General features: G+C 37.3%; 1 protein-coding gene across 1 annotated transcript in view; it reads right to left on the bottom strand.

Annotated features, from left to right (window-relative positions):
• LOC110157105 (cGMP-dependent protein kinase 1-like) overlaps window positions 1-14,796 on the bottom strand; it is a 227,508-nt gene that overhangs the window by 60,438 nt on the left and 152,274 nt on the right. The window contains exon 4 of the mRNA XM_020921370.2: window positions 754-859. Coding sequence (XP_020777029.2) covers window positions 754-859 — 106 coding nt within the window. The remainder of the gene's footprint in view (window positions 1-753; window positions 860-14,796) is intronic.

The following is a 14,796-nucleotide window of genomic DNA, read 5'->3' as shown; positions in this document are numbered from 1 at the left end:
TCTCCTGGTCTCAGTCCTGATCACCTGACAGTCTACGCGGGCGCACCTCCAGGCCCGTGCCGACACTCAGTACTGGTTCAGTTCTGATTTAGTCCTGGGTTAAACCCGGTTTCAATCCTGGTTGAGACCTGGTTCAATCCTGGTTGAGACCTGGTTCAATCCTGGTTGAGACCTGGTTCAGTCCTGGTTGAGACCTGGTTTAGTCCTGGTTCAGTCCTGTTTTAGTCCTGGTTCAGTCCTTGTTCAGTCCTGTTTTAGTCCTGGTTAAGTCCTGGTTTAGACCTGTTTTAGTCCTGGTTCAGTCCTGGTTCAGTCCTAGTTCAGTCCGTATGCGTCACAAAAGTCCGGCATCACAGTTAAAGTCTAGAAATGGGAAACAGCCATTATCCGTTTTTTCCATTATTGATTTAAACAAAAAATCGAAAACTGAAAAAACAAATCATTATCCATTTTTTCATTTTGGTTTTGGAGACAAATAATTAAGAAAATAGTTGTTTTTCTTCATTTTCTTATTTTTGGTTTTATTTTAAAAAACGAATGAATGAATGATATTTGGATTTTTTTTAATGGTTTCTAAGAGTCTATTGTGAAATATTACCCTAGTTTTATATATTACAACTATATACCTCAGTCACATTAACATACATTTGAAAGTATTTTTTACACAAGACTCCAATTATGTAATATTAAAATAAGTTGCCTTGATTGTTTGTGTGTGTTTATGGTTTCTAAGAGACCATTGTGGAACATTACCTTTTGAGCAGCTCCATATACTCTGTCTGCTTGATTAGCCCTGTCCTCATCATGATGGTCTGAAAACATTGCCGGTCGATGGCCCACAGCTTCACGTCGGTAACAGCTGTAATGAAAAGACAAGCGTACATAAGTGATGCTTACGTAATTGGGATAATTATAAAGCACATAAGCTAGACATGCTCCAGACTATAATTGTGCCTTTGTGTATTGAAACTCTACAGTGGCACCTTCAGCTTGTTCTGAGTGAGAGCAGACCACTAAACATCTACTGAATGGAAATTAGCCATCCATTTCCAGTTTATGTTTATGCATTATGGCTCCTTTATGAGGCTGCCCTGGCCTCCTCTGGAGCAAAGGCAAAAACAAAGCGCTATAGTAAGGGGCACGCATTCATTATCATGTGTTTAGAAGCTTTTAGTGTCTGAAAGATGGTGACACAAAATTCACCAATGAGGAATTAACAACATGCCAAGAATACCCTAAAAATATTTAAAATGTAAAACTTTAAAATAATCGCTTAAATGAATAACTTTAAAATATGAAAAAATAAATAAATCTGTGTAATTTTAATACTGCGTGTGATGCAATAAAGGTTACACTTTTTTTAAATTTTCTGCAATACACAACAAATGTAATAATGTGTAACTATGAATTAAAATTAGACACCAAATCTCTATATTCAAGTGGGCTGCTTTGAGAATGAATCAACTAGTGTACTACTATTATTATACTGTATTGGTGTACTGTATGGTATGGTAGGTAAAACAAGAAGCCACTAACATTTACAGCACTACTTCAAACTTCTACTTCAAACAGCGCATCTCCATCATGGCAATCTTACAAATGAGTGAGTGATAAAACACAGCATGTTGTTTTCAAATGTTGGTGTTTGCTTTATAGACTGGTCAAAATGCATCATTACATCTCTTAATCTTGATTTACCCGACAATATAAAAACTGCACTTCAGAAAATGTCCCACATCTGGACAATCATTAGCCTTTTATTGCCCAATGCAGCTCTGATTATTTGAATACAGAATGTGACAACAGGCCCAGGTGTTTCCAAAGTGGGGCTCAGTGGACCAACAGACTGAAACCTTCCATTTCCGGCTCTATCCTGGAGCCAGTATAAGCTCCAGCTGCTGATTGGGCCAGCAGAATAAATACAGGATTTAACACAATTAGCATTTCCTCAGCAGGCAAATTCAATTTATACTGTTGGAATACGTTTTCTGCATGGCTTGGATCTACTCATCCTCGCACTTTTATAATGAGGTTAAAGTTAGGCCATTGGGCTAGCTATACCTGTATCATTCTTTTCAAGTCGAATGCAATAGCACCACTTGTCCTGAACTTTAAAGACAATTGGAAACGCAAATTGTAAGTTTGACATCTGCTACAGACGACTTAACTTTGTGATGTCCACTTGCCTGCAACCATTTGGGATTAATTATCCTTGATTGCGATCTGGCCTGGCCCTTCGGCACACAAACTCTGAAGGATTACAGCCACATTCAGTCTTTCAGAGGGAATAAGTTCTTTCTTTTGTTAAAACTGGCAAAAGGAGAGACAAAGCGTGCGCTGAGAAAGTAATAGAAACCATTATGAAAGAAACCAATCCCACTTATCATGCACCCAAATAAAAAAAAAACAAAACGGAACAAAAACAAAAACATACACTTTAAGGCAGGGGTCTCCAACTTTTTTATCTTTATCCTTTTTTTCATCTAGCTATCTTTACAAAACGAAAATGCATGAGAGCTACTAGTTTTAGCAATCACAAGAAACTGAGTAAATATAAGAGCCATAGCAAACCTTAAATGAGGTACATTTAGATGCCTATTAAACATAAACCGTTATGCATAGAAGGGCACAAAGTTAGGCATCAAAATAAGACATGTACACTGGTAATAGGCATTTCATTAATCAAATTAGACTTATTCAGCACAATACGTGTAATACGTGTCTCCTGAGTTATAGGTTGTAGACCCCAGCTTTAAGGTAAGGCTTTTTGGGCGCATGAATAAATGTGAGGCTTAAATACCAAGCTGAACAACTGATTCAGAAACATAACTTTCATAACTATACAAAACTATACATAAATTAGAAACCCTACACTTACTCATACATACACACATACATTTTAGACTTCATCTGCGTAGTGTTGTATGCATTTGGATTGTATAGTACCGTATTATATTTATTGTGTTGTCCCATTCTGTGTAATGTTTGTATGCTTGTTGACTTAGACTTAAGACTTGGACAAATTTTATTGATCCACAAGGGAAATTATATAGGCACAGTAGCTCACACACCACAATACATATAATAACAAAGAGCAAAAATGTAAATGGTAATCATTAATTCTAGCAAAAAATATAGCAAATTTATATGTTGCAAATAAAAAATTACATAAAAATAAACCATTATGTTCTTATTTGGGAAGCTGAAACAGAGGGTTTTATGCCTCTTTGACGAGTGATGGAGCTGGGGCCTTTTCTGACCTTTACACTTGTTTCTTGGTAATGCTGTGGAGCCCAAACATCCACAAATCACATTTTTACTGATAAGGCTTCTAAGTTTGGAGACAGTTTGTCACTTGTTCAGAAACTTTAAGCTCGAAGCCGCACTGCACAACAGCAGATTCTTGGAAAAAGTTGTGTCCATCTGTTCTAAGTTCTTGCAAAAACTTGATATAAACTAAGTTGACACGAGACCTTAAAGGGCATATGGTGCATTTGGTGGGATAATACCTGTTGTAAATATATAAATGATAGTTTTAAACCAAATCAAGAAACTATTTATGAAGAAAAGGTGAAACTGTCCAGTTTATGCAAGAAAAAACACTTTTTCTGATACTTTAAACATGATTTCAACAAAATAAAAGTGTTTTCTTATATTTTTTATTTGTCAGATTATAATTTCTGTGTACAGTTGAGGAGTTTTGTATAACAATTATGGATTTCCCTGGTGTGATGTCCAATTTTTTAACTAGGTAGTACAATTTGAAACGTAGAAAATGGCCAAACTGGGGGAAAAAAAATAAATGTTTTTAATAAAATCTTAATGATCTTAACTGCGTGTTAGTGAATTGAGCAGTCTAACCTGTCATAGGCACTTTGTCACTGTCATAGGACAATTATAGGCCTGTCACGATAACAAATTTTAAACCATGATATATTGGTACTATAGAGATATGTGTGATAAAAAATAATATTGAAACTACTTTACGCCACTGACACAATATAAAATATAAATATAAGAAGATAAACTATTTTTAAATACTGTATCACTAAAAGGCCTGAGCTGCATTAGATAAATACTGGAATGAAAGCAAAAAGAACAGCCAAAGATGTTAATTATTCAACCCTCTACAACTCAACTCATATTGTATTACAACAAAAAGCCAAAAAAAATCCCTTCTAGCCAATTATTTATTTATTTATATTTTTTTCTTAGCTCACCTTGGTAGATAAGCCTTGTCGGTCACCTTTTTCAATTCCCCACCTATAGCTTTCTCGGCATTACCTCCATTTTTATTACATTTTATATTGTGTGGCCCACAGATTGACATGTATTTTTCCTTTTCAGCGCATTCCAGTATAAGCTCTATAGGGTGGCGGATGTCTCTATTGAACAATGGAGCCTTGAAGAGAAACTAAAAAATGTCCCCAAGAAGCAGACGAGCATTCACACTGACATTCATTCAGGAGCAATTTAGAGCCACAAATTCATGGCTAAATCCTGTCTTTAGAACTAATAATGGTGTATTGTGTTTTTGAAAATATATATAAATTGGGACATCATTGCAGTCTGAATATCTGTTTTTCTAGGTATTTTTGAGTTATAAAACCACCTGTAATTGGATTAATTTAAAGTAGAGCTGTGGAAAATTCCAGGCAGAGCAATGAAACATCCATTGAAACAAGCAGGCGACAAATCCCAGCTGTAAACTTACATAGAGCACCTTTAAATTATTTATAGAAGAACTATATCCAAATAAGTAAAAATAAATACATAGATTACACTTTGGTCTGAGACATAAGGCAGCGAGTTCTGACGACTTTGAGACCTCTCCACAGAAAAGAAAAAGTCCCAAATTGGCTATGCATGCAAAATCTCCTCCATCCAGTTACAGCTTTTGTAAACATTATACCATTTTTATATTTTCATTTAGTGCACCCTGTTTGGCCTGAGACATAAATGAGGGAGTGATGACTAGACTGATTCTCCATATAGTACGCAACGTGGTCCCAAACTGGCAACCAAGTAAGCAAAAATCTCCTCCTGGCAGCTATAGTTTTTGTAAACATTATACAGTTTTCATGAGCTCAACAGCTGAATTTACATTTCTTTCTATGTAAGAGGTACAGAGAAGTATTTGTCTTCACATTGAGAATCATCTACAAGGCTGTGCAGCAAACTGTGAGGAATAATATGATCCAAGTAAAGTGAAACTACATACTGTGACCCCAGAATAGCAGCGCATCCCCAAGGAGCTGCTGCCAGGAGGACACGTAATATCAAAATTCATCAGATAAGTCGACTGGGTATTTTCAGTCAATGTGAGGCTGACTGCTGCAGAGCTTTTCTTTCTGTCCCATCCCAGTGCAGTTATTGATTATGAGAATCATTTCTGCTCGTTTTCAACACGCCCAAGTTTTGCTAGAGGCCAGAGAAACTGATTCATTGTACAAGGAAGCGAGTGATGAATATCTATGGAAAGATTATAGAAATTCAAAGATTCAAGAATCACCAGCTAGATCTAATCATCTAGTATTTTAATTTGAAATATTTCTTAATCTTAATTTGTTCATGGTAAATGGTAATTGGTCACATTTTTATATAGTGTTTTTTCACCTTCAAGGCACTCAAAGCTCTTTACATCAAGGAACCACTCACTCATTCACACACACATTCATACATCAGTCTACGCCTGGTGGCAAGGTGGGTTAAATATCTTGCCCAAGGACACAATGACAGCATTCATCTGTGGGAGCCTGTATCACACTGCCAACCTGTGGGTCAGTGGATCTGACTGCTCAACCAATGATGTTTATGTGGGGAGCAGGTTTCGAAACACCAACCTGTCGATCAGTGGACAAACTGACTACTGTCAGCCCTTAACTGGCAGTTTGTAGTCCTATCTCTAATTCCATCGAAGTTTAAAGAGAAGACAAGTTCAAAATAAACATTTAAGAGCTTTTAGCCTTGTTAAAACAGTGTTTTCTCATCATTAGTTTTTTCGTTTCTATTTTGATTGATTCATGCATGTTTGAGTAATGGACTGTCCTGGCTTGAGTGCTCAGATAACTTCTGTTTTCCCTGTACTTCCTCCCAACTGCCTACACCAACTTGCATTTATTTAAGACTTAGCCTGGGATATAGATTCAAAATGTTGTGTAGCTATTTTTCAAAAATTAGAAACACATAAATGAAACGTCACTGCTTGCTCTGGTGAAATAGGGCTATAAAGAGCTGGGACTTGTTGATTCTGTCTTTTTTCAATGGTCCTAATACCATTACTAAGTTGTTTTAATGTGTCTTCTTTAATGTTCTCCTTGGCTCCATATGTAATAAGAAGAATCAGTGTAGATTTTCTTAATTTAGTAACTTCCTAACCTCGTCTCCAGTGCATGTTTAATAATAGAAAGAACATTTAGCAATTCTTTCAGCAATTTAAGAATCCATTTATTATGATTCATTTACGATTATTACGGTTCATTCTTCATTTATTTTGTTAATATTTTCCAGTTCCCATATTGTCCCCATCGAAACAGTGTAAGATTATCACTCAAGTCAACAGCACACATTGCTTATGTGAACTACCACCTATCTGTTTTCCTGTGGAGTGTCATCTTTGTAAACAGACTATTCTTGCTCAGAGACTGCACAGACATACATCAGTACGAGCTCTTCCCTGACAAGCTGCTCTTTATAAGCTTGTACTATGCGCTCCTATAAATTCGGCCTTCACAAACGCTTCTCTTTGGCTCCACTTGAAAATAGGGCCAAACCACACGAGTAGTGCCCTCATTACGCACGCCAGCACCATTTCACTCACTTCCTGGAGTTGGAATCCTAAAACATGTTCAAACTCAGATGGAGGTACAAGCGCATAAAGGCATAGCTGTTGGAGATACCAGCTTACATAAACATAAATATACCAGCATACATAAACATGGATATTTCAAAGTCAGTATTTGGCCATATATAGACCTTTCAGTGTTTGTTTATAGACTGTCAGGCATGTCTTCAAGTAGGAGTTATTTTGATCACGTTTGTGCTTTTCAACCTTTAATGGGAGCTGGCACTTGGCCCACATGAAGTACCTGTTCCTATAATAAAAAGCATTCACACCATATAGACCCTATAGGGGAAATGACTGGAGAAGAGGTTTGAACCACTGAGATTCTGGTTACGAGACAGAAACATCTGCATAAAGATTGAAGCCAACATTAACACAACCTCTTAAGGCTCATATATGCTTCGCTTCTGTATGTAAACAGACCAGTGCATTCCAAGCGAAGTAACAGTCTCTACATTTATACTTCCAAATGTTTCTGCCAAGACTGCATTCTCTTAAAAAAAAAAAAAAAAAAAAAAAACACCAGAGGGCGCTAAGAGCCAGTTTGAGAATTGACCAAAATGGACGAAATCGAGCATCAAATAAACAAACATGGAACGGCCCACGGGAGGTTTTAGATCGCACCTGTTGGAAAGAGAGCCAAGAAAATGAGGTGAGGGAAGTATTTGTTTTGCCATTTGTTCTAATCTTTTTTTTTTTTTTTTTTTTTTAAGTTTAGCCTCTATTATCGAGCTGTGTTCAATACTGCCCCCAGTGGTTGGCTTATCGCTCCGTTGCTAAGATTCCACATGTTCTGAGAAGATGAACGAGAAAACAGACAGAACAACACAGAGGATGGACAGAAGCCTCTATGCAAATCCGTATGTGTCCAGAATATAGAGCAGGGGTCACCATACTTTTTTCTTTGGTTGCCACTTTACCGCTCCTGACTGTGATGGGGGGGCCAGGGTCAGGTAGGCCTTTTAACAGAATTGTATGACCCTGATGACACAGATTATATTCTTTGAAAACTGCCACACTTTCTTAACATATCAGACAAACTGCATGGTCCTTACACTGAACAAAAAAATGATCGGTCGTCCACAGTTCTTTGAAAACTCTGCACTCTCTGTCAAGTTTTCATACTTTAACACTTGCCATTTTGCTGTGCTTAACTGCACTACAGAACTATACACGTGCGTTGACTGTCACTGTTTGATCTCGAGCTTGTCAGGTGACGAAAATTCTGCGACAAATGTAAGTACGTCATATAATTATTTAAATAGAACTGTAAATACTTCATATAAATATAATTTTTAATTGAAAAAATCAACAAAATACAAGATGCAGATGTGTTATTATTTGCCAAAAAGTCATTTAAAAAAAACAGCCATGACAACTTTTGAGGATTGCCTCATAGGGCCAGTTCAAGTGGTGAGAGGCAGAGGAGCTGGGGGGCCGGTCAAAGGGGCATGGAGGGCCAGAGTCGGCCCGCGGGCCTTAGCTTGATGACCTCTGAACTAGAGGCTCACCTGCTCAACAACTTGGAAGTAGAGACAGATCAATATATAGGTTGACTGATATACCTGGCAAATATTTGTACTTCTTAGCCCATCAATTATTGGCCTTGAATCTCCAGCACAGGGTGATATTTTGTTTTGGCTGAACTGGTGTACAGAACATGACTACACAGCTCTCTTAATGGCAGTGATGGAAGGTAACAAAATAAAATTTGTGCTTAAGTATACATTTTAGGTATCTGTACTTTACTTAAGTACAAATTTTAAAGTGGATACTTTTTACTTTTACTTCACTACGTCCGAGAGCAGGTCTCTGTACTTTCTACTCCACTGCATTTTTTAACTGGACTGAAAAGTGAAAGCATTTTTCATTTTTGTTTGTAAGGCTGAGGGATTTGTTTTTGTTATAAGCTCTCAATCTGTGAAAAATACTTTTACTTTTACTGGTACTTTCTTACTTTTCCTTTAGTAGATTTTCTGATATGATACTTTTCCTCTTACTTGACTATTTTTCTGCTCCAATATCTGTACTTTTACTTAGGTAACAAAATTGAGTTCTTCCACCACTGCTTATAGGTTTGTGGTAAAAAGGTCTGTAGTAAATGTAAATTTGATAAATTGGGGAAAAATACTCAAAACGGCACTACATATAGGACAAAAATATCGGCAGAGCTTATCAGCCATCAGCTGTCCTATAGTCTATACAATCATTTCGATATCGGCCATGAAAAAAAAACATAAAGGTCGATCTTTACTTGGAAGCTTTGTATGTAATTAAATGAAGGCTGCATATATCCATAAAATCGAATGTGTAATATGCATTGTTATTCCAAGGAGGAAACAGTCTCATTAGTCGATGAACTTTACCTTGTGTAGGCATTAGTTAATTTATTTATTTAACCATCTTGTCAACATGGGACTTATTATTTACTTGCACTGTTAACTTTTCAAAGAGAATACAAGAGAAAAACACTACTGTTGCGCATCTGACTTGACCCCAAAGCAAAAACGAGTGGGAGGAAAGACGCTCATTCTGCCACGCAATCGGGTGGTCTGTGAAAGGGAGGAGGACTGGGAAGTAGTATAGTGTATACAGCCAGCCCGAAGCACATCGAGGTCGAATCATAAACAGATCACTCACCAGTTTGACAAAATTGCACTGAGACTTTGGGAGCTAGTTATCCACCAGTGCATGGGGGCGGTTAGTTCTTGAATAGGCTGTTGATCATATAGCGCATCATCTGGCTTTGGTGGATATTGAATTATAAATGGATTTGAGAATGAGACACAGTGGTGGATACAGGTGTGCACAAGCAGTAAACCCTGTGCTCATGTTTATTTAAATCACAGTGTCTGGATGTCACTGAGGGCAACAGAAAGGTTTATGCATATGTTTTACTGCAGTACTGTGAGCCGTGCTGTAAAGTGGAATATGTCTGAACTTATTTATTTTGAAATTTTGGCTTTAGAAAGGAATGAATAAATTGTGATGTCAGATCGGAAGGAATAAAAAAAGTTATCTATGTTCTTGCTGGAGGAGGAAGATTGTATAGAATTTCTGAAAGAGGCTGACATTCTCTATAATACGTTTTATTCACGTTGTATACTTTGATGAGGTCATAATTTCAGATGCAGAGAAGAAGCCTTTATAAGTCTATAGAAGGAATTTCCAATCTTCTGATCCATAAATGTTGAAACTAATAATTATTTGTGAGGGACTGGCTCCACAAACTTTATATATTAATACTATGACTTTTCAATTGACTATAATGTTTTGCCTTCTCACTTTCTGAAGATGTTGTGAAACCATCATTTCACTCTTGTTTTATTTCTCGTGACAGAGATAATGCTTTTGTTTGGAGTTCATTAGCTCAGTAATAGCAGAAAATTCTACCATAGAATTGTAATCTTTCTCCATTTCGACTTTAAACTACAGGGGTTTGAGAATTTTGTTACATCAAGTGGACCCAAACTATTGATACCTTGCAATGACATGGTGGGGGTGGTCTACTTGTATCTGCACGGTGGAATATTCAGCAGTTACCATGGTGACACAAAGCAAACATTGTTAAAAATGTTCTATTGTCTGGAAACTCTAGAAAAAAATACTAAATGGAGTTCAGCAGCCTGTGAACAATATGAGTGTTCATGGTCCTGCTTAGGTGTGTGATTTTCAACAAAAAAGTGAGAAAGACTAAGGGATGGGCATTCGATTAAACTGTCTTAATTGATAATCGGGAGAATTAATGATACATTTTTGATTAATCATTAAAGTTTTTATATTAAAATTATCATCATTATTATTACTATTACTAATCTGCATAAATAAACTCAATTTTACAACATATAAACCACAACCACTATAGAGCCACATCAGCCCGTTTGACATTATGTGTTTAATGCAGCTTTGTGCACATTTGTTTACATATAGTTTTGTTTTACAGAAACTAATACGGCATGGCTCAATTGCATAAACTGTAAGCTCTGAAAAAAAACCCAAAAAAAACACAACTTGTGCGCTGATGCCGTTCAGCTTCTGTCTGATGATGTATGATATGAGTGTTCTCTCTGTGACAGAGGGATGTTGATGATGATGATGATGATGATGATGATGGTGGTGAGTCTGTTCTGTGTGTATGTCGCTCTGGAGATGGTTCATGTTTTTAGAGATCATATGTGTGCAGGTTTAGCGCAGCTCTTTACTTAAGTCATTTCACTCACTTTATTTATGTTGGTAATTTTATTTAATTTGGCTACTGTTGTGATGAAAAGACTGAAAAGTGTTTGTCTTTTGGACGCATGCGCACTGAACTTTATGTAGGGATACTGTGTATACATGCACCAAAACGAAACCAGGATACTCAAAAAACCCTATCATACCAGGGATACTGATGTGCATGTAAAAGCACTCAGCGAGTGGTATAGTGATCTCCAAGGCGGTGTGCCAGAGCTGAAATATGGGACTGTGAGGCTGCAACTCCAGAGTTTGTGCTGTCAGATGCAGCCTCATCTCCTTATGCTACTCTACACACAGCAACCTACATTTGGTTTGTCGATAAAAAATTAACATGATCGACGAAATTCTTAATGATCAATTATTAATTAGTCAACTAATCATGCTCATCCCTACTTGTGACTGTAATTTTATGTGTGAGAGACTTGTTTAACAGCACAAATTATCTCACCTGTTGTAATTCCTGCTAAACCAGCTCTTTCTGGTCAGACTATTTTAAAATGAAGATCAGATTAAAGTCTAACAAGCCTCAGACAGAGCAGTGCCTAAAGTTAGCAGCAGACCCCTAGGGAATGTTACATCACCTGCAAAGTATCAATAACATCTACCTTTACTTTTACCTTTAATGCACTTGCTGAATCATTATCCAGTCTTGTTTAAGAGGGTAAGTCATATACATTTAACTTTGTCCCTTAAATTTCCACTAAATGAAATGTTCTCGCACCTCAGGAGACCCATTCATTTCTTCGCCCTCTACACAGATCTCCGTCATTATCTTTTGTTTACGGAACACTTTCGCCTCCTTCTCTTCTCTTAATAACTCTAATCCCCTCTTGGTTCAATACCTTCCAATTATTCTCCGCCCCAATCAATGAAGCTGATTGTGAATACTGACGAGCTCCATGTTTTGCCACTCAATAAGAATCACAACAAACATTAGCATCCTCAGTAGCTTGTAATTTTGTGTGGAAAAAGTGACTGCTTCGAATAGGCCTGTCACGATAATTACTGTATTAGACTCTGACTTAGATTGACTTAGATTTTGACTTAACTTTATTGATCCACAAGGGAAATTATTTGGACACAGTAGCTCACACATCACAATATAATATAACAGCAAAGAGAAAAAGTACATAAATGGTGATAATAAATTCTAAATAAGTTGCAAGAATAGCAGGAGACTGGTGTCAAATAAGGTATAATTACATGAATGTATATGTACAAGTAAAAATAAAATACAGAAATAAAAATATATCTCAGCTACTGTATGTACAAGTACATGTACAAAATGGTGTAGTGAAATAGGGTTATCTGTTACATAAGGGTGAGTTGTTGTACAGTTGGATGGAGTATGGGATGACTTATTGACGTAGGGTTCAGTATCGTATTTTCCAGGCTATTACACGCGCTCTTGAGCCGCCAAAAATGACTGCGCACCCCACAATCCAGAATGTCCCATACACAAATCCACTCAGGTGTCCCAGCACGACTTCAGTAAACTACAAAGCCGCACCGCCCACTGTGCACGCAAACACGCACGGAGCAGACAGCGACTGCGCAGCAAAACACACCCGCAGCCACACTCATCACGCCACGCGGACAAGGAATGGAATGGAGGAGCGAACTGAAAAAGCGAGTGCAATGTGCCACTTCTAGCCACAACTGAACAATTGAGTCACTGCGAACACGCCGACAATCCAGCGGTCCCAGAAAACACCCTCCCTACACGCCACAATTGAACAAATCCAAGAGTCACCATAAACGCGCCAAACAAAGTCCGACTGACCCATCTAACTGTTGTGTTTCCTTTAAAGTCCAGTGCGGTTTATTTGTGAAAATAGACCATTTAATGACAATGCGCCTTATAATCCAGCGCGCCTTAGCCTGGAAAATACGGTATATGAAAGATGGAACAATAATTTTTCAGAGTCGATATTTATCATGTGTACTTTTTGTACTAATACGTTTTGTTTTTTGTTATTTTTCTTTTCTATAATTAGATTTGAGCTGTAAAGGGTTAAATAAATCACTTCTATGACCCATTATAGATACAAACTAAGGCGGTGTCCATACAACGTTTTTTGGTCCAAACGGTGCAGTTTTTATTCGTTTTGGCCTTTTGTCCACACAGAGCCAGCGTTTTGGGTCATTGGGAAAATCAGGTGCCACAGTGCTGTGCCAGTGGCAAAATACCGATGCTGGGTCCTTAGGCAAGACACTTTACCCACATTGCCTAGTATGGAGTAAAAGAATAATGGACTATAAATTCTTACAGTGTCCAAAAAGTGTTCATAATATAAAACTGATCTGTTCCATTCATTGTGTCAGTGGCATAAATTAGTTTCAGTATTACTGTTTATTGTCTATATTTATTTCAACAATATATCATCCTTCAAAATGTGTTACCATGACAGGCCAGGTTGAGAATTTATAGGAGCTGAAGCTGGCCATCTTTCATTTTGCACCGTAATAATTTAATAGAACCGAATCTCAGCTCGGAGCTTTGTATGCAAATGGTATGTCTGTAGGTAATCACATTTCTCTTCATTGGATTACAGAAAAACAGAAGAGAATCTGCGGTACTGTTGTTTATGACACAATATACTATATATCTGGAGAGTCTATGTTTGGGTGGTGTTCAGTTTAAGGATGCTTCCGGGTCAGAACATGAATTTGAATGAGGTGATCAAACATTAGCACCAAATGATATTGCACCTGTAAATGAAAACTTGGAGACCTTTTTTCATGCGGTGAAAGATACCAGTAGTCGCACTAGCACATTGCAGCACAAAAGGATAAATTGCAATCACACTTAATGCACCAATCATATCTAGTGTTGGGGACACTCAAACCTGATTGCTCTATTTCTAAGGCAAAGTGGGAAGTGTCTTGGACTAGGACACAAAACTAGGCACTGACTGATACACTGTATATTGAATCATCAACACTTCAGTTATAAGAAAATGAATTGTGATTTCATTTGGCGATATACTGTATTGACAAAATCACTTCACAAATTTGATCTTGAAAACAGCTTTGTCCCACTACACGTCCCACTGGTCAGACTCAGCAATGTCCTGAGTTGGTGAAAGGCAGATTGAAAGTAAACCTATTATACAAAATTGACTTGTTAGGATGTTTAAACATGTTATAGTTGTTTCCTCTCCCCGTTTACTCACCAAAAGTTGTATTTGGAGTGCTTTGTGCATGCTTGAGTAATGTTTAATCTCTTATTTTCAAGTCATATAGCTGAACAACTCCTGTTTTCGCCTCCACTGCTCTGTACTTACTGCTTTCTCCAGTTTTATTTTCTTAATCAGTGATACGTGTAGGATTTGGCAGTACTGTTTAGTCAATTTGATACAAATGAAAAAAAATCTGTTGATCGCTATCCAACTATCTGTCAGAGATGCTGACTCTTTGTTGTGATGACGTTTACGGCGACGTCAGCTCCCCCTGGGAACCACAGTTTTCTAAAGCAGAAGTCGGTAGAGTTTTAATGATAAAAGTGGTGTCAGAGATTATAGACATGTAGTAGACACAAGCACAGCAGGTCTTCCTTTTGCAGTGCAACTGTGAACTTACAGAAGACTTTAGTTAAATCTTCAGTTCATTACAGCAGTATTAACTTTTACATTAATTGGGGTAAAATTTGAATTATACTCCGATATTAAATTGCGATACACATTTTTTGGCTTATCACCCACCCCTTAGTTATA

The sequence above is a fragment of the Boleophthalmus pectinirostris genome, unplaced genomic scaffold (genome assembly GCF_026225935.1).
Source record: "Boleophthalmus pectinirostris isolate CB_2022bp ecotype Guang Dong unplaced genomic scaffold, ASM2622593v1 HiC_scaffold_5, whole genome shotgun sequence".
NCBI lineage: Eukaryota > Metazoa > Chordata > Actinopteri > Gobiiformes > Gobiidae > Boleophthalmus > Boleophthalmus pectinirostris.
The sequence above is the reverse complement of the archived record's forward strand: the minus strand, read 5'-3'. Positions and strand labels throughout refer to the sequence as shown.